We start from the raw sequence: 21210 nt of genomic DNA on the forward strand, positions 1-21210 counted from the left end.
TTTTCTTCAAGATAATTCGACCTTCAAAGGGTTAACAAGGTGCTTAAAGTGCTCCGAGGAATCCCGAAGTAGTCTTCCACCGTCGCACTTTTCTCGCCCGCCTCAACACGCTGAATGGCTTTCAGCTTTGTCGCAAAGTCTAGGTTCTTGCGCTTCTTGACGCTGCATGTGCTTGCTGCAGCCATTGCTTCCGCATCAGCTCACCACGATCCAGTCACACGTGTCGTGAGATGCACGCAAAACAATAATGAACACGAAACACAAGAACGCGCACAAAACACAAGAACTCACGTGCGCAGCCTCCGCCAACAAAGCGCTCGCGATGGCCACCTCCGAGGGCGACAGCGACGTACGAAAGGTACGAGCTGTGGTTGACTGAGCAAAACTCGTACAAGAAAAAAAAAGGCAAAAGGAGGAGGCCCCCGGCGCCTTCGTTCCTGGCTACGCGGAGAAGGATGAGAGACATTGGGAGAGAGAGAGAGAGAGAGAGAAAAAACAGTTCCGCAAGTTGGAGAGCGTGCGCAGCGGGAGTACAGTCCGAGCCGTGTGCAGTTGGAGTACAGTCCAAGCCTCCCTCCCTCTCGCTCTCACATTTTCCGAGCCTTTTGGGGGAGGCGCGGAGCTCGCGGGTGCAGCGAGTGCCGAGATCGCGCGGTGTTCTATATATCCATGGCGGGTAAAAATATTGTTAGGTATAAACGTACGAATTTGTATACTTTAACACAAAATTTTCAAGGGGATAATTTACGAGTTCGATACAGACAATAATTCTATATATGTGGGTTCGATATATCCGTGTTAGATTGTATATGATTTTTCTATACTCCATTATATACTGTACATAGCAGTCCACGCTGTGGAAGCTACGCAAGAAGTTCTGTCAAGAAAAGTTACCACTCCGCGCATTCTGTCTATGCTTCGCTGCACGTCAACAACGTATGCACGCGAGGCTCATCGTGGCGGGTTGCAAATAAAAGCTCAAAAGAACAACAAAAATAAAAAGATTTAGTAGAGCAATGCATTATATGGCAGCTGTATACTACAGTTTGTCCGTTTCTAAGGGTTAAAACTTTTCATTCAATACTGACCCTATATAATCAGGGTGTCTACCAACTGGGAAAACTGGGAAAACCAGGAATTCTCAAGGATGTTGAGTAGTCTGGAAAAACTTGGGGAATTGGTGCTTCTATCAGGGAAAATTAGCTGTAATTTTATTGAAATGGTTGAAAGTCGAGGTAATGCTGGCTCGAGTAACAGACAGGAATCGTAATGAATCGTCTTTTACGCCCTGTCGTCGGCTGGAGGAGTTGCCAGTGTACAGTCAATGACAGACTTTCCGGATTACCGATAATTTGGACGGCTTTGCAGCACCACCACATACCCCGTAGAGTCAATGTATCAGAACGTCTGAAATTTCAAACGTAAGAACTCTTTGCCGTCCGATTTTCTGGAGGTTTTGCTGCGACCGCAGGTCCGAAACGGCATTAATCAAAGCCACCACCGCTGTCATTTTGATTAGCTTGCCGCCTTGAACGGGTGCTCTCGCAAGCAGATCCGCTGGCAGCCGTAGCCACCACGGCGTCAACGCTACGCGTAGCTGCTTCGATGTTCGCTATGAAGCATCTTGCCGTTGGATGCCGTGTCTTTCATTGAAAGAATTTGCTGCTGTCAGCAATGGCACGCATTCCGCCTTTGTGGTCCTCGCGATTGGCTTAGAGGCTTGGAAAGCATGGTGCATTGTATAATGCCGGTTCCCGAAAATCAGCTTTGCCTCCATACACAAATGTTACTTGGTGAAGCATATGCAAAAGTACTGCAGTGAAGCATAACAAGCGCGGGAAGGGGCTATTGCCATGGGACACTGTATGTATTGCTTAATTATACACTCATGCACCCGGTATTTCCTGTCACAGTACAAGCACCGATATGCCTTAATACATGTACCGGCAGGGCTTCAGAGTGTTTTTGAATGTGCCTGTGGCGGTTTGAGCCCTTAAGGGCAGTAAATGACATGCATTTATTTTTTCCAACTGGCCGATTTTTCTGACATTTTCGCGGCTCTTAGGGAGTTCGAAAAATCGGACATGGACTGTTCAACTGACCAAAAAGATGCTTCAAGTGGTCTGTGGTGCGAACGAGTGGCGGAAGGAGGACAAGAACAGAAAAGACCTACCATTTGAGGAATAAACGGGAAAGGAAGCATGCTGCTGCCGTTCTGAAGGAGGTTGAGCTCAAAAAACGAAGTGTTGGCTGATGCGAGATGCAAGTGTCCCTCATCCAAACCAAAATAAACTCTTTAAAGCAGTGAAACACAACACTGAGGCGTCGTGCGCGGCTGAGAGTATGTCAGGACAGTTGAGGTCAACTTACGAGCTGTTGAGAGGGAATCTAAATTGTGACAAAGTTCGGGCCTCATTCCAGTGTGCTTGCAACCAATTGATACAAATAGCTCATGTTTGAAAATATTTGCTTCTGTATGCGTCTCCTTTTTATTCATATTTGAGAATGTCTAACTCGATTTGCAATTTTTTTCGAAGACATTTTATTTGTTGTGCATTTTTAACCCCTCCATTTTATTCTATTTATGAATAACATAAACACTACTCTTTAGTATTCAAATCGGACTAAGTCATTTTTAAAAAAAATTTTTCGTATGCTTACTAGAGTGACAGCATCGGGCGATATGGTTTCAGCCCGTCTTGACATAAAACATAGTTCTGCACGACTCAGGGAATTTCGCGAAGGCACTCAGGGAAAACCTAGAAAACTCTGGGAATTTGGAAATGTCAACTTGGTAGATGCCCTGATAATGAACACTTGCGCACAATTGCAGTAAAAAAACATCGAACTATATCCCAGTGCGAATGAAGCCACTGCAAGAAGTCTCTCTAGCTTCCACAGCATTGGCTGCTATGTACGGAACAGAGTACAGTAAAACCTCGCTATAATGAAGTTGAGGGGGAATCCAGAACTACTTCGATAAGTCCATTACTCGGTTACATCAGTGTTGCTTGTACTGCAACGAATCCCTTAGATGATTTCAAGGAGAATTTTCCTTACTTCATTATAACTATTAGGCTTGTTTGAATATTCAATATTTTCGTATAGTTGAATGAATAATGCGCTATTCGATATTCGCTTCGATTATAATTTTGTTATTTGGAAATTTCGAAGTATTTGGCTCGAACGAATTGCCACACGCAACAGGGAGTAGGTGTTTTGGAAGTTTCGGTTTTGGATTCAGTAATACTTTTCCCAATCTAATCCAATCCAAACCAAGCCAGGAAAACGGAACTATACTCGGAACAAAGGCGTACAAAAATGCTCCTCGTCGGTGTGGTGTTCTGGTCGATTGCGTTTAGTGGGCGACTCTGTCTCTGCCGTAGTGGCATTTTATCAATTCCAGCTGCCTTGGACCACTCCAGAGATCACCATGGGGGACTTGTTTGCGGCCAGCAATCCGATTTGGAACTTTTTTGTAAAGATTCCACCGGGAACTGAAGCTCGATGTCTTAAATGCAAGGCAGTTGTGAAGACCCTGACATGTACAACAACAACCCTAGCAACTTATTTAAGGAGACACCCGTACTTGCACAAGGACTACCAAGAGAAGCGGGACGCGTGAAAAGCCATCCAAGCTCGAGGGGGCAAGCTAGGCAAGTGGTCAACAGCCATCCATAGCCGACAGTTTCAGGCCGAAAATGAAAGCGTCGGCCCCTAAAGCCCAACAGATGACTGACAAAAATGATAGCTCGCTTCGTAGCTCGTGGTATGCACCCCTACAACATTGTCGAAGAACCGGGTGTCCTCAACATGGTGAAGTTCACTATGCCGGATTATGCTGTGCCGTCTTGGACAACATTCTCTAGAGCCATTATTCCAGACCTCTACGCATCAAGCAAAGAGAAGGTGAAAAAAAAAGCTTGGGACATTTTTGCAAGCGGAGTGGAGTCGCTCTCATTCACAACTGACGGTTGGACATCGCAGGCAAATGACAGTTACGTTTGTGTAACATGTCACGTCATGGACAGTGACTTCTTGCAACACGTGCATGCATTGGCTTGCATGGAGATCACAGACACTCACACTGCTGAAAACCTGGAGCTATTTATTACAGGTGTCATTGAGGAGTGGGAACTTCCAGCCCATGATACTGTGCCGATCTTCGTCATTGCATATAATGGAAGGAACTTTACTTCTGCAGTAGTGCAGTTGTCCTGGAGTAGTGTGCAGTGTTTCGGATACATTCTTCAGTTTTGTGTCTGTGATGCAAAAAGAGAAGTGTCAGGGTTTTTGCAGCTCTGTGCTAAGGCCGGAGCGATTGTGGCTAGATACAAACAGAGTGCGAATACCCGAGGACGGCTTCAGGAAATTCAAAGAAACATGCAGCTGGACCCTCTCGAGGTTGTACAAGACGTCCCGATGCGATGGAACAGTGAGCATGCCATGATGGCCAGGCTTGTGAAGCTCCGTACGGTCATCACCGTAGAACTTTCAGTATATGATGCAGTTACAAACTTGAATGCTAATGAGTGGAAGCTTATGAATGCAGCAGTGCAAGTCTTGAAGCCACTTGCCCATGCCACAACTGAACTGTCTGGGGACACATATCCCACGCTGTCACAAGTCATTCCCCTGTTGCAGTATACCGAGGTGGGTCTAGCTGAACAATGTTTCGAAGGTGGTGAGGCAGCATTGCTTGCCTCATTGCATAGCATCAAGACGAGGTTCCCTGATATCAAGATGTCACGCCTTCCTGCATTGGCAATGTTGGTCAATCCTAGAAACAAAGATGTCTGTTATGCTGAACCACCCGCAAAGCAATGGGCGTTCACTCTACTCACAACGGCAGCAGAAGAGACTGTGCCAGTTGATCAACATGGTACAGCAACAAGTGAGAACAGCACCTGCTCTGCAGACCCATCAGAAGAGTCTGTGTGGAGTGCTTTTACACACTTCAGTTCGCGTGCACATCATCAGTCAAGCTGTACAATCTCGGATGAGGTTGCTGGGTATTTGAAGGCCCTCTTTCTTTCCTGGTCCGAAGACCCCCTTGTGTGGTGGAAAAGCAAGGGCAGCCACCTTTACCCAACTCTGGTTGCAGCTGCCCGTAGGCATCTTTCGATACCAGCCACCCAGACAAGAAGTGAAAGGCTTTTTTCGACTGCAGGAACCGTTGTAAGCTGCAGAAGGGAGCACCTCAAACCCCAGCATGTGGAACAGCTAGTGTTCTTGCATGAAAATGTGTAGATTTTCGTAAATAATCAAGTTGTTTACTTTCCTTGCATAAATCCCAGACCTTAGCCCTCTGCTGTCTTTTTTTCTTTACTTGCTACTGTTCAAAGTATTCGCTTCGAAATTATTCTAGAATTACTATTTGCTTCGAACCAAAAAAGCACTATTCGCACAAGCCTAGTAACCATTATTGCGTTATATCCCATTTCGTTATAACGAGGTTGGGCTGTATACATATGTTAGCTTGAGAAATTCAATTAGTTCAGTAACTTCCTTGCGCCACATGGAGGGCCTGGGTATGGGTGGTTGGAAAATTTTTTTGTCAAAATGACGTTTGATGCTAGACGCCGGATGCCAACGCTGGGTTTTCTGCAACACGGAGCCTTTAACGCTATCGTGTTAAAACTGCCTTTGCAGCTTACGCTTTACTGTATTGCACCAATATATTGCGGTGAAGCTGACTTTAGGAATAGTACGGTGAAGGTAACCTTAGGAAAACCGGCTGCTGTTGTGCTGCACTTATTGTTCTTGCTAAAAAATCTTGCTAAAGTAATGGGCCACTTGAGTGCAAATGTGGGAAAAAAGCAGGCTGGTGAACAAGCAATTGGCAACTATGGTGTCGGTTCTAGGAATGCTACAGAAGAGATGCTGCTAGAATTCACTGAAAGGAATGAGCATTAACGGACACCTTCTTCAGGAAGTGTAGCAACAGAAAGTGGACCTGGAAAAGCCCTAATGGTGAAACAAGAAATGAAATAGATTTCATACTTCCTGCCGATCCCAGCATAGTGCAGGATGTAGAAGTGTTAGGTAAGGTAAAGTGCAGTGATCATAGGTTAATGAGGCCTAGGATTCACCTCAGTTTGAAGAGAGAAAGTGTAAAATTGGTCAAGAAGAAGTTGACCAACCTAGACGCAGCAAGGGTAAAAGCAGACCCATTCCGGCTGGTACTTGCAAACAAATATGCAGCCTTAGAACAGAGAGATGAAGATGACATAGAGGTAACAAATAAAGCTGTAACTAGGCTGACTTCAGAAGCAGCAGTTGAAGTGGGAGGTAAGACACCAACACAACCATTAGGTAAGCTCTCCCAAGTAAGAAAGGCCCTAATAAAGAAGTGACAACGAATGAAAGTGTCCAACTCAAGAGATCAGATAGAATTTAGGGAACTGTCAGAACTGGTCAACAAGGTGAAAATAAGTGATATTCGAAACTATTACGTAAGAACGACTGAAGAAGCCGTAATAAATGGACGCAGCCTGAAATCAGTGAGAAGGAAACTTGGCATAGGACAAACCAAGATGTATGCACTGTAAGATAAGCCGAATAATATAGCATCAGCAATCTCGAAGATATAGTAAGAGACGCGGAAAAATTCTATACTTACCTGTGCAGTACCCAGAGGAGTCGGGACACCTCCATTAGAAACAGTAGTGAGCAGGATACAGAAACTCCTCCGATAACTAGTGATGAAGTTAGGCAGGCCTGGGAAGACATGAAACAGGGAAAAGTGGCAGGAGAAGATGGAATTACAGTCGATTTAATCAAAGGTGAAGGAGACCTAATGCTAGAAAATCTGGCGGCTCTCTAATACAAAGTGTCTATTGACTGCAAGGGTCCCAGAAAACTGGAAGAATGCAAACATTATCCACAAAAAGGAAGACGTTAAAGAACTGAAAAATTATAAGCCCATTAGCTTACTCCCAGTATTATATAAAATATTTATAAAAATAATCTTCAATAGAATAAGGGCAACATTGGACTTTAGTCAACCAAGGGAACAGGCAGGCTTCAGGAATGGAGGCTCTACAATTGATCATGTGCATGTCATTAATCAGGTTATCGAGAAATCTGCAGAGTACAATAAGCCTCTCTTTATGGCTTTCATAGATTACGAAGAGTAATTTGATTCAGTAGAGATACCAGCAGTCATAGAGGCATTACGTAATCAAGGAGTACAGAATGCTTAAATAAATATCTTGCAAAATATCTACAAAGATTCTGCAGCTACCTTGATTCTCCATAAGAAAAGTAGAAAAAGACAATAAGGAAAGGAGTCAGGCAAGGAGACAGTCTCTCCAATGCTATTCACTGCGTGCTTGGAAGAAGTATTCAAGCTATTAAACCGGGAAGGCTTAGTAGTGAGGATTAATGGTGAATATGTCAGCAACCTTCGATTTGCCGATGAGATTATTCTGTTAAGCAACACTGGAGATCAGTTGCAACAAATTATTGAGGACCTTAAAAGGGAGTGTAAGAGTTGGGTTGAAGTTTAATATGCCGAAGACAAAGATAATTATCAATAGTCAGGCAAAGGAACAGGAGTTCAGGATTGCCAGTCAGCTTCTAGAGTCTGTGAAGGAGTATGTTTACCTAGGTCAATTATTCACAGAAGACCCTGATCATGAGAAGGAAATTTACAGAAGAATAAAAATAGGTTGAAGCATGTACGGCAGAAATTGTCAGATCCTGACTGGAAACTTACCATTATCATTAAAAAGGGGTGCAACCAGTGCATTCTACCCATGTTAACTTATAGGGCAGAAGCTTGGAGACTGACAAAGAAGTTTGTAAAGAAGTTAAGGACCGTACGAAGAGCGATGGATCAAAGAATGTTAGGCGTAATGTTAAGAGGCAGAAAGAGAGCGGTGTGGATCAGAGAGCAAGTGGGTATAGCTGATATTCAAATTGACATTAAGAGAAAAGAAAGGAGCTGGGCAGGTCATGTAATTGCGTAGGTTAGATAACCGGTGGACCATAAGAGTCACAGAGTAAGTGCCAAGGGAAGGGAAGTGTAGTCGAGGATGGCAGAAGACTAGGTGAGGTGATTAAATTAAGGAATTCGCAGGCGCTAGTTGAAATCAGTTGTCACAGGACAGGGGTAATTTCAGATCGCAGGGAGAGGCCTTTTTCCTGCAGTGGACATAAAAGAGGCTGCTGCTGCTGCTGATGATGATGATGAAAAAATCGGGTGCCTCCTAAATTTCTACTTTGTTAAGGAGCTTTAATGTAATTTCTATGGCAGTTTTTTTTTATACTTTGAACACATAGAACTTGGGTGCATGCTTGATTTGGGGGCATGTTTGACTCTGGAAAATACTGCCAAATGAATTGGTGCTGTGTTAACATGTTTTTTGTGCATGATGTAATAATTCCGCAGACACCTGTAAGGTGGAGAGAAGCAATTAATAAAGGGAAAATGAGACATCCACCTGTTCATAGCAATTGCTACAAAGGAAACCCATACAGGCTTGTCGAAAGAAAAGCTTTGCAGTTGAAGAAAAATTCATCCTGGTCCCGGACTCGAACCCCGGACCACCGCCTTTCCAGGACAGCCACTCTACCATCTGAGCTAACCAGTCGGCTAGCAGATGGTAAAGCTTCCTTCCATATGGGTTTCCTCTGTAGCAATTGCTACGATTGGGTAGAAGTCTTATTTCCCCTTCATTTAATTGTTCTGCATCTTGTCTAATTCGACGGGCCGGAAAAATTGGTGGATTTTGTCGGTGCAGTCAGGGTAGAATTAATAGAAGTCGACTGTGTTACCATATTTACTTGCATAATGCATGGGACAGAATTTGCTGGGTGCCAGTTAAATGTTTGTTATCAAGTAAGCATCACATAGCATTTGAAAGCACATGAAAACTCAATCTTTTATTGAAGAACAAAACTGTGAAAGCAGACAAAGACAAAGCAGTGCTTCTGAGAATGTGCAATTAAATTGTTAACTGGCGTCAGCAGTGCTAAGGTTTGTATGTGAAACGGGATACAGGAAGTTGCCGCATTTTTTGTGTGTGTGGTATTAACTAGTTTTTTAAATTTTGTGAGAATGACCAACTTGAAGTGGTATTCTAGAGCCATCACTTTCATTTCCGCAAGATTTTGTAACATTTAGCGCGAGTAGTGCCGGACGCTTCGGCTTTTACGAGCGATTGCATTTGTATCACGATGCTCAGTGTGTGTCTTGGTAAAGCGAGAGTATTGTAGTCACCCGTAGATGACGACGTGTCCGGTACAAGTTGCACAAAATCATGTGAAAGTGAAACTATCTTCATAAGTGATCGCCTAAGAATACCACCTCCGTCTGAATTAGTTTATTCTCTTTGGAGTTTTCTTGAGATTTGGCGCTCACTATTAATGCTATGTAACAAAGTGGGACCCCAGTTGTATGATTTTCTCCGGACCAGGTGGAAACGTCACATAATCCCGGCGTTGTAATATTCGGTCAACAAGCATAATGTCTATGATACACAATATCACACAAAAGAGTTACGAGGAGCTTCACTTTAACCCTCTGAAGGTCGTCGTTTTTTTTCACCATATATGACTGCCCAGGGTCGATTTTTTTATTGCAGATTCCAATTCTTGTGAGGCACCTATTTCGAAAAAAAAAAAATTGCCGTAATTTTTATTGAGTGATTGTAAAGGGAGAAATATTTTGTGTTTGTTTGTATGTACTGTTTATTCACGGATAATAAGAATAATAAAAGGAAATAGAATTATAAGAATAAAAAATTTGATGCATTGTTATACACATAGTTCAAGGCTTAGAAAATGCGCACACAAGAATATTTTGCAACTCTGAAATGTTCATGCACTAATATTTATTTCCATAGCATAATCAAACTGCATAGGTGAGCGCACTCAAGAAAACTGTGTGGTTGTGTGCCTGTCAAAAAAGCAGAACATGTGACAAACTTCTGCTAATCATCTTATCGCGAACCAGAGGCAATTAGCTTTTGTGCATCTCCAAAAAAGAAAAAAAAAAGAAGAGAAAAGGAAACGCATACATGGCGGCATCCTTCCTATGTGCACCCCTGTCAGCACTAAACGAGCGAGAAACAGGTGGTCGCCCTTTGAGCGATTAGTAACGAGGTAGCCATCAGTTTTGCGAGTGCAAAAAGCCGAAACTGCTCGTGGAACAAAACCTAGACTGCCGCCCGCCCGTGTGCATGCCAACGCGCGAGCGGTAGTATATAGACGATCTGAAACAAACTAGCTCTAAAACAAACCATGCAATGAAAAGTGAGAGAGGGAGGTGCGAGAAAAAAATTCCCTGTATTCCCACATAGTGGCAGCACATGCCAGAAAAGAAAAAGTTAGGAAAAAGGCGCACTTTTTAAATGTACAGACGGCGCTGTAAATATACGGCCTATTATCTCAGTGTGCCAGCACGCTGAGAGCTGCCTTCTGATTGGCCATTGCTATGGCAACTAGGCCTAGCAGGTGAGCTCATCTGCTGGGCCTGCCAGTGGCTCTGCTATGGAAACTGTTGATATGCCATTTCTGTACTGATAGTATTGCGAACATAAGCGGCAAACCGATGCCCTTTAATGTTTGAAACCGAACACGCTTTCACGAAAAGCGAAGTGCAAGCCGACTGCACTTCTTGCGGCCAGAAAGAGGAGGTGGTTGTATTAAGTTTCTGATGGGTTCAGTGCATCGCGTAATCTCATACTGCATCGGCAATAATGCAGCAGTGAAGCTAACCATTGCCCATTGTCCCCGCCTGTAGGTGTACCTTGGAGACTGCAGACAATGTGCCGATGCGTCTTCCTGTTCCTCTTGCGCGTACACGGGTTCCTGTTGGTGCATTCCAGATTCTGTTACGAGCCTACATGTGCGCGTAATGTCAACATCAGTGGAAGAATTCTGTGTTTTTAATTATCTACATATATTGTGATTACTATTTCTCGGTTGTGAAGCTTGAAATATATATTTTCCCAGTTTTTCTTTCTTTTGTTTTTAATTTTTCTTGAGTATAGCTTTTTTAAAGTTTCATTTTGGGATCTGCACTGTGTCCCTTCTACACATTCAGTTCTCGACATCCTTCTCTTGAATACTGGCTAGTCAGAGAGCGCACAAAAACTGTGATATAATGTCTTAGGACACTTAAATATTTTGAAATCCTGTAGAACTTGCCGGCAAGAATTCACATTTGTAAAACTGCAACATTAGAATTTCATAACCTTGGCCAAAATACATATACAAATATCAACATGCTAACTTGCAGTATTTGAACATCCAGGAACATACCTGCTTACTTTTAGCTATCTTGTTCCAGTACGTTTTTTGCAAATCACATCCCGAATTTTTGAACACCAGAAGAATTGCAACTGCTTTTTTTTTATTGACCTCAAAAGAAATCTAATTGCATATTTGAAGCAGTGGACAAGATTGGATATGTCCTGAAAGCTTCATGCGTCCAGAGCTGACCGCTATGCTGACTCTTGCTCGGGCTGTGGCAGCTCCTCCCACGTCGTTTCGTGTCACGGTGGAGTGCACCACAAAATTATTCCCTCCCTTCCTAGTTATCGTGCACACCATCCGCACCAAAGAGCTGTGGAAAGATGCCCTCAGCGCCGGGCCTCCCGAGGGCTGCCGGGCTCTAGTTCAACGGGCCCGTGCTGTTGCTAAGATCGTTCTAGGGACCCCAGGCTAAGGGTCCCTCCCACACTCTTACTTTCTTTTTTTTAAATAAAATTGTTTACTCTCTCTCTATAGCGAATATCAACAATGGTTGTTCTGGATGCCATATTTCCTCATATATAATGCTGTTTGTCTTTTGTACTTTTCTCAAAACGAAAATTTTGGGCTCTATGTAATATTCAGGCCTTGATATCTCAACAACAACAGAAAGAACTAAATTTCTTTTGCAGAACGGAGCCTATGTATACTCCATTAAGTATAGCAAGCTGTTCTTTTTTTGTTTTCCCTTCGGAAATTAATTATTTTGTTGCATTTTCTGTCACATGGTTGCCATATATTGTGGGCTTGTATTCAATGGGCTGTAAAATATTTACTAATGGCCAGATAAAAATAGTGCTTGCTATTCTTTATTTCTTATTCTTTATGCTACCTAACCATGCCTTACAAATAATTTTTCCTTGTGCCATTTATTTTTCATTGTGGCCTTAAGCAATGGAAGTAAAGTGGTAACTATCGTAGGAATTAATTGACCTACATTAAAACTAATTAAATATTTGAAATCAGCATGAAAATCCTAATAGGAGTGGAAAGTTTCATTAATATTGATGAAATGAATTATGAACATTATTTTAGTAGCAGTGTCCGTAGCAGTAGCAGTAGCATTATAATTGCACTGAGAACAATAAAAATAGCATCACCGGCTAGAGCTACTCTCTGGCGTTCTGGCCGTATACTTTGTTTTTCCTTTTGACAAAGTTAAGTTCTTGAAAAGTCCCGTAAGAAATTGATTGAATTTCTGTATTAAAAACTTTGCATCATTTGTTCTAATGAAGATATACAAAATCTAATTAGATATTTGCAATCAGCAGAAAAGGCTGAACAATACTGTTAAATATCATCCCGTTCACGCTAAAATTAACAAAGTTGGTTTTGGGACCCACGTTTCCCCTTAAAGGGACACTAAAGGTTACCAGAAAGTCAAGTTAAAGTGGTAGAGCAATGTTCTAGAACGTCTAAGGCGTCAATATAATCGCGAACAGAGCTTTAGTAACCGAGAAATTGAGGTAAATGCATGACACGATTTGAGACCCCCCAGTGACATTCCGGTACTAAACCGATGACGAAAGGTCTCCCCGTAATTTATGTTACTAATATTCAACTACTCGTATTAAAAATATCATTTCATTCGATTATAAGACGGAAGAAAATGCTACTTGTCTACGTCTACTCGATTCTAACAAAAAATAAGATTTTGACGTTACCCTTCAGTAGTATGGGTGGTCGAAAGGTTTCGTTTTCGCTCGACTCCGCGCGCTCGACTCTGCGCCGCGCACGCTTTGGAGTTTCAGTACTTTCGTTATCGCGTCGTGCTGTGCGGGTTCTGCTGGCTCGTGAAACTTTCATTTGGAACAAGCAGCGAGAATGCCACGTCCATGTGATGTTGTGGGAAGCCCTCGTTGCTTTCCCGCTCCGGAGAGCCGGTGTCGAGGCCGCCGTCGTAGTACGCAGCGACGCTGGCAGTGCGAGCCCTCAGCAGCAGGTCGCGCTCGTCGGTGCTCAAATCGCTGACGTTAAGCCCACCATCGCGAGCCAATCTGTCGGTGTCAGGGTCCATTGCGACGAGCGTCGAAGTTTGCGTCATAGAATGAAGTACCAGCTTATGAGCATCTTGCGCTAGAGCTTGAGGTATAGTAGCGGCGCCTGGTGGCGGTGCGGGAAACGACATCTGGGTCAGCTGTGGCGAAGCACGTTTCTAGGCCGAGTTTTGCGTCGATTCGCACTTTTTTATGCCCTGTTGCGAGTGCGAAAAGGCTCGTCACTTCTCACAGACCACGCCGACCACGCTGCGAGCTCGCCGCAGCCTATAGTTTAACGAAAACGGACTCTCCGTGTGCCGTGGGACGTAATGTGGGACGTAATTCGTTTCTCCTTCCGCTAGCCACCATACTCCCGCTTTCGCTTTGCTGTCGGCTCCGTCTTGGCTCTGTTTCTGGCCGCGCGTTTGCGTTTTGCGCAGAAAAGCCGTAGCGCCGTCTGCGGAAGCCGTTCTACTCACTGATGGCGCAACGTCACTATGAGACCATGATGTCAGTTCTCCTCGATCGGAGGGCGGGCGATTTGAACTGCGCTAGAGGTACACGGACGCTTCAGAACGCATTTTCTCTTAAAATAAGTCTCTCCTTGGCACGAAACAAGCGTTTCGAGGTTTCTGTGATGGTATTTCAACAGTCCATGTTGACTTAATAGTAACCTTTAGTGTCCCTTTAAGTAACATTTGGAACTTGTGTCATGTGGATTTGAAGCTGACATATCGATACGTTATAAACGGATTTACCATTGAACATTAAGTTCCATTGAACACACTAATGTGGGGCGCGTGTGCTTAGCCACCACGGTCTCTTGAAAGCAGTTTGAGTGTTCTTTCATATGTCACATTAATGAGAGTGCAGATGGGGGCGAAATGCGAAAACACCCGTGTACTTAGATTTAGGTGCACGTTAAAGAACCCCAGGTGGTCGAAATTTCCGGAGTCCTCCACTACGGCGAGTCTCATAATCAGAAAGTGGTTTTGGCACGTTAAACCCCATAATTTAATTTTAATGAGAGTGCATGCAATCTGATTAGCCCAAGACTCTTTCGGTATAAGAATTGGTGACAAGATTCAAGAAATTTTAGATAGAGCATTTTTTTCATATAGAGTAGGTGCAGCATGGGGTTGATAAGTGATAATGAAGTGAAAAATGGTCACTAGCATAAAAGCAAAGCAAACTCCTGACAATAGCTTTGCTTCAGGTATACAGCACATCGTTCCCATGCTGGCTAGACTGCCACACTTGTAGCTCACGTCGGCACACGTGCGAAGCTATCCTCCAGGGGTCTTTGTAGGAAATTCTGGGCTCATCATAGCTCACGGGGCTTACAACTTAGGGACAAAAAGAAAGCCCGGCCATGTTTACTCTCCTCGCTCTTCCGAATGCCATCACTAACTTTTTCGACGCTGATATTTCCTAGAACACTTGTATAAAACATGTTTGTTCCGAAATTCGAAAAATTGCTCGTCTTTTGTACTTTATCAAGTCACCATGTCCACGTCAAATATGAATGCAGATAGCATACTCCTAAGCATATAGTGTGCTGCTTGTCTGTGCGCCAGGTTCGAGAAGCATATTCGTGAATACTACCCTCCTTTTTAACTTGCCTGTAGGGATGTTCTCCATGAATGGTCTCAAAGCTGTGAGAAAAAGAACCTTTTAAAGCTTATTGCATTCAAGCCTGTTATTATAGCATATCAATTTTTGTTGACTCTGTTCTCATGTTTCCAGCTGCCGAGCACTGTGCCTCAAGCCCTCGTCTAGAATTGGCAGACTTGTTTTTGTATGCTGCTGTTGTCGTCTAATAAACATTATTATTATTATTATTATGATTGTTAACAGGGCGCTGCTGGTGGAACGGGAGGATGGCGTCGTGATGCGACTGGACCCGACCAACCGTACGCGGCGGGAGGCAGTGGCCAAGCAGCTGCTGACTCCGACGGAGGCACACCAGCACATGCTGCGTCGCTGCAAAACTGTGCATCGGCACCTGCGATCTGGTGACATGCTGCTCCTGAACCGGCAGCCGACACTGCACAAGCCCAGCATCATGGCGCACAGGGTCAGTGCTTCCTGCATAATTGCCCATGCAGAAACGACCTGGTCCTGCATGCGCTGCGCTGTGGAGCCTTGAGGTTGCGGGTTCGATTCCCCCTACCGCTGCATGCCTCATAGTGAGATCGTGGTTTCAGCATGTAAAACTCCAGAATTCGGAGAATGAATATATTTTTGTATGCAGTTGAGGCAGCTTTGGGCTAACTTTTGCGCCTGGTACTTTGGAACCACAATTGGGCAACTTGGTAGGATTTGGGCGTGAGCTAGTTTAAATGATACGTTCATAGTGAAACAGGGCTATAAAAACGGGGACAAGCGAAGAACACAAGAACGAACACTCGTGATTGTTAGCTGTATATAGCTTGTCATGACGTATTCATTCGATTATAAGGCAGTTATGATTTAAGGCGAGGGTGCAGCTGTGGGCCCAATAAAGATAACTGAAGTATGCACTCTAATATGGAGTAGCCGACAGACTATTCAGTCTTGACGGGATTTGCTTGAAATGCTGAATTAGTAAAACAGCCAAAATGTGAAATGGTGACCATGAAATAAAGGGCAAGGAAGCTTTAAACGTCCAGTGGCGAGTTTTATTCGAATTTTGCCTTTAGGTGTGGCTTCATGGCAGTGTGCATTTCCCCTTATAGTGCGACTTCACGGTATCATGGAGCGTACTGCCTTAAAACCACGCTATCAGACAAAAATCCCGCTGTCGAGAAGCCACACTATTAAATGAAATTCGCACTGCTGTGAAGCCACAACTAAAGGCAAAATTCATATATATAAGGCAAGGGTTGACTTCGAAGCATAGCATTCTGGGAAACATTGCCTTATATTCTAATAACTACGGTACTTGAGGACAACTTTCTGTGGCACTGAAGAGATTGCTATGGATGCGAAGCACGCATTTACTTGATAGAGCTTCTGAAAATAAGCAAATATTCCCACATTCTCATTTGTTTGGCTAAGCTGGGGAACTGCTAACTAACGGAACTGCTTCACTGTCACTTCACTGGCTTTGTCGTTGTATCACCTAACAAGAATATTTTGCACATCATCTCTTCACACCATCTCCGATGTGTGCAGAGTTGTATGCGGACTTTCGATGTGTGCACACTTTCGCTAGACAGGTTTTCACCTTTTGGAATTCGATTGTTCTTCACTGGTCTAGTACCAGGTGTGTCCTTCACTGCCAATTTATAAAGTACTGGACCAGCCGCTAAGTATCTGTCAAAAAGGAGGTGTGTTCCAGGAGCGAGATTGGTTGCAAGCCTGAGCACAGCTGACTCTCCTATTCCAGAACTTCCTTGATACAAAGTAGACTTCAGTCCTTTCAAAATCCAAAAGGCCATTTGGCGTCGCAAGCACAAAATTTTTTAGGCAATCGGGGTTGGGTTTTCGAGGCATGCACTGTCTCAACTTTGCTGAGACAGTTCGTAATTGCAGGTAATTGCAGCCAAATATTTCTTATTCGCTAAGTAGTTCCAACAGACTGCATGTGTGTACAGTCATAATTTTTTTTTTTATTGTGACCCAATGTCCAATATATTGGACATTCTAAAACATGTCACGCACTCGCGAAAACTACCGCATTGGTAGCTCAAATACGCGTTTCTCTGTGTTCCTTGAGTTCTTACCAACACAAACCAAGGCCTAAATGTGCTTTATCACATGCGAAAAAACATACAACTTCACTTACTTCTTAGGCAGCAGCCGTCTCAGTCTGTGCTCAGTCCCACCATTTTCAACTATCCTGGAAACGCGAGCAACAGAGTGACTTTGACCATAGTCAATAGATAACAGCACGGGTCATAGTAGCAGCTGGAAAAGCCCTGTCTATGAGGAAAAATCTGTTTTGACAGCCGTGGCGCGCTGTGCTTCATTGTCCAATATACCGGACAAATCTTCCATTGGTGGGCGACGTATGTCGCTGCTCCCCAAACATGTCAAGCACTTATCCTTCCTTTGGGACAACATCAGATAGCTGAAGTTATGGTACTGTCAAACAAGTGTCGTACTTGAGAGTTTTGTTCACTACAAAGCATAATTTTCATGTATGTTATTTGTTGGGCAACGAACTTGCTTGTTTTTAATATGCCACCCACTCTTTGTTTCTCTCTTTGTTGAGAGGTGAAATAAAGTTTGATTTGATTTGAAAGCATTACAGTGAAACCTCGTTAAATCGTAGTTGGCCGGAGCGCGGAAAAAGTACGTACTAAACGGTCGTACTGTTTAACCGAATTAGCATGAGATCGCCCACTTACCTGTTGAAAACGGAACTTGGAGAGAGTGCGATGAAAGGGGAAAAAACATGCAGTGTTTATCACTTGGCGCGACAAAAGTGTTATTTTCGTTGGGTGCCGCGGCGGCCTAGCACGACGACAGCGGCCTCAAACTTACTGAAGCTGCGTGCCAGCTTTTCAGCCAGCCCCCTTTTCTCGGCAAACACTGGCATGGCAGATGGTGAGTCGGAGATTTGACTTTACTACTTTTAAAACGAAACTACTGTTTAAGCGGGTACGGTTTAACGAGGTTTTACTGTACATGCCCCATTATGTGAACATCTGGTGGTGGCGGTGTGACCAAGCAATGTTACCAAAAATGGTCAATGGCACAAAAAGCAAAAACACATAAATATGCTCAGATTGATGTCAAAATTTTCAGGGAAGTTCCTGTAAACAAAGTAAATTAATGGCCTTGAAAAGAAAATGTACGTTTTGGTCTGAGTGGGAAACGAATACAGGTCTCTGAAGTGCAAGACGAGCATGTTTCCCTAACACAACGGCAGCTCCACGTTTGCGAAAACAATTACATTTTTGCAGAACCAGTAATATTCATATTCAAAAAATATTTTAAAAACTCACAATTCGATTCGCACTTGGGTTTTATTATTTGAAATTGCTATGAAACTAAAAAAAGTTGATATTCACACACCTCTAATTAAAATAGATCATAAAATACACCACTCAGCTTTACATGTGTAAAGATACTCGACTCTCCTGATGTTTGTCTTTTCTGCATGGCTCTCACATTTAAAAATTGGTTTCCTTGCATAACACATGATGGGAGTAGGTGTTGGTAGTTTTCAGTTGTGACAAGAAATGACGGATGGGTTGCGTGCAATGGCAGATTAACTCTGTGCAAGAGGGACTGGCTCCTTTCTCTTTGGTATTATCAATGGCAAAATACAATTGCTTTTAATGCGTTTCCATATACAACTTAGTCCTAGGTGTCTGGCATGGGCTAAAAATTTCCTTGGTAATATAATTTTCTCTGGTGGTTTGAACTTGATTGATTAATGAACATTTTCGATCGAAGAACTATTTCTTGTATGTAGCAAGGCTACCTGACATTCTTTGCAAAACAAACCATAAATGCCTGTTTTGTGTTTGTGTTACTGTGCTGTCAATCTTTTTGTAATCAAAGGCACTTGATACTGCACAATTATTTTTATTTGATCTTTTATGTTTTGGAGAATGTGGAACTGTGACAAGTGACAAGCTTTGTTGATTCAACATCTGATCTGAGAAACCAGAACACAAAGCATTGCCAGACCAGACCAGTGCTTGGAGCAGTAATGCCTGTGCAGAAGCTCTGCCCTTGCAGCTTTCTCTTCTTTGGCGCGAAAAGTTGTGCATGAGTTAGCTGTACAGTTGAACCCACCTATAACAATATTCAAGTGCCAAGGATGACCCATTGTTTTAACCAATAAATGTTATCACCAGGGCCACGAATTTATAGTGACGCCTTTTCTCGTTGCTAATGCTTCTTGCTGCTTTTCATGTTCGTGAGTGGTAAAGTGGCGCTTCACTCAGGGTGAGGAGTATAACGTGGCCACTTATGCACATGAAAAGTGGGGAAAGGTAAAAGCATTAGCATTGGAAATGGCATTAGCATCGGAAAAGGCATCGCTACGAAATACCAGCTCAGGTTGCAAAAAAGAAAGCAGAGGGGACAGACAAGTACAGTGAAACCTTGTTGCTATGAACACTACATTCAGAAACTTTTCAGATGAATGAATTTTTCAGAAATCCCCTGCTGATTGCTCATAGTATCAATGTAAAAATATATCATTACTACAAACTTCAGAAAGTGATCTTTATTCAGTTTTCATGGCATGTTAGCAATGCCTCAGTATTACATACAAACTAATTTTCAGAAATCTGGGGATCTTTAGATTTCCGTGTATCCTTTACGGCAGCTAGAACAGTAGGCTAGCAGACGACATGGCATAGAAAGCGGATGCTGTGCTGCATGGGTGCGGAAAACCCAAGACGGTGCTGGAGAAGGACGCCCGAAGCCCAGACAAGTGTCGCCTAGCAACAGAGGTGTGTCTCTTCCTTTTCTCGCCCTTCTTCCTGCGCATGGCTCTTCTTTCTTTGGCACTTCTTTCTGTGGTCATACCAGCTACTTGTGCAGAGAAATGTAACCTCTGCCACATGGTCCCACTTTTCAGATGACATCGTTGACACGCGCTTGCACTTTAGAATAGTTGAGGTGTCCACCTCAAGCGAGGCAGTTGCAGTGTCCACGGCAAGGAATGTGAAAAACAAACAAACAAATGGTACGCTTGACAGGTGACATGGGGCTTCTTCTTCGTCAGTGTTTTTCTTTGCATCAGCGTCTCCTTTGCACGCGCCATGCTATATTGGGGGTGAGCTCCACCACTGGAAAAGCTGCCGCCACCGTCGGCGTGACGTGGCATGAGGGATCACGTGAACACAGCAGCTGCATCAGCTGCTTCGGAAGGGCCGAAGTGAGCTGAAAACGAAAGTTTAATGTCCCACCTGCGCTGCGGTATGGCACGAAGGCAGGTGTGGTGAAAAGTTGCGCCATGCTGGCGGTTTGCATTCTTTCTTGTTTTTGGCACATGCACCTGGTAGCCAGATTTACTTGTAACTGATAATGCGGCAGGCGAACATCGTAGTAAGTGCCATAAACATATACAGAAATGTACGGTGCATCAGCTGTTCACGTTTATATTCGATGTATGGTTGAAACCAGTATTGTTATAAGTGGGTTTGGCACAGCTTGGATAGTACAGCCTTGCTGCAGGGATGGGTTTATAGTTTGAATAGCAACAGGACAGATCTTGCATTTGTAACCTGCCACGGTAATCTAGTGGCTATGGCAAAATGCTTGTGTATTTAGATTTAGGTGCCCATCAAAGAGCCCCAGGTGGCCAAAATTATTTCAGAGTTTCCCACTACATGTAAGCTGCTTACAGCATGAGCTGTAAGCATGAGCCACAAGGGAGTTTGTGCAGGTGAACCCAACTCTCTGTTTGTCGCTGACTAGTATTTGGAGGTGGGGTGCTGACAGAAGCTCTGTTGCAGGCACGCGTGCTGCCCGGGGAGCGGACCCTACGGCTGCACTATGCCAACTGCAAGTGCTACAATGCCGACTTTGACGGAGACGAGATGAACGCGCACCTGCCACAAAGTCCCCTGGCGCAGGCCGAGGCCACTGAGGTGGCCAGTGTCAACCGGCAGTACCTGGTGCCCAAGGACGGCACGCCGCTCAGTGGCCTCATCCAGGACCATGTCATTGGGGGCTCGCTCCTGACCATGCAGGGGCGCTTCTTCACCAGGTATGCAGAATGGACTACAGCAAAGGAAGACTCACTAGTTTGGGCTTTGTTAGGCTTTTTGCTGACAGTCGCGTGAATAGGAGCGCCAGGTGTATACAACGGTTCCAGCTTAACATCATCACCATCATCAACCTATTTTACGTCCACTGCAGGACGAAGGCCTCTCCCCGCAATCTCCAATTACCCCTGTCCTGCACCAACTAATTCCAACTAGCACCTGCAAATTTCCTAATTTCGTCGCACCACCTAGTCTACTGTCGTCCTCTACTGCACTTCCCTCCTCTTGGCACGCATTCTGTAATCCTAATA

General features: G+C 43.9%; 1 protein-coding gene across 1 annotated transcript in view; it reads left to right on the plus strand.

The window, feature by feature from the left end:
- Nucleotides 1–21210, plus strand: part of Polr1A (RNA polymerase I subunit RpI1) — a 304676-nt gene that overhangs the window by 85220 nt on the left and 198246 nt on the right. Inside the window, exons 9-10 of the mRNA XM_065452564.2 lie at nucleotides 15099–15318; nucleotides 20648–20901. Coding sequence (XP_065308636.2) covers nucleotides 15099–15318; nucleotides 20648–20901 — 474 coding nt within the window. The remainder of the gene's footprint in view (nucleotides 1–15098; nucleotides 15319–20647; nucleotides 20902–21210) is intronic.

This window comes from Dermacentor albipictus, chromosome 9, assembly GCF_038994185.2.
Source record: "Dermacentor albipictus isolate Rhodes 1998 colony chromosome 9, USDA_Dalb.pri_finalv2, whole genome shotgun sequence".
Taxonomy (NCBI): Eukaryota; Metazoa; Arthropoda; class Arachnida; order Ixodida; family Ixodidae; genus Dermacentor; species Dermacentor albipictus.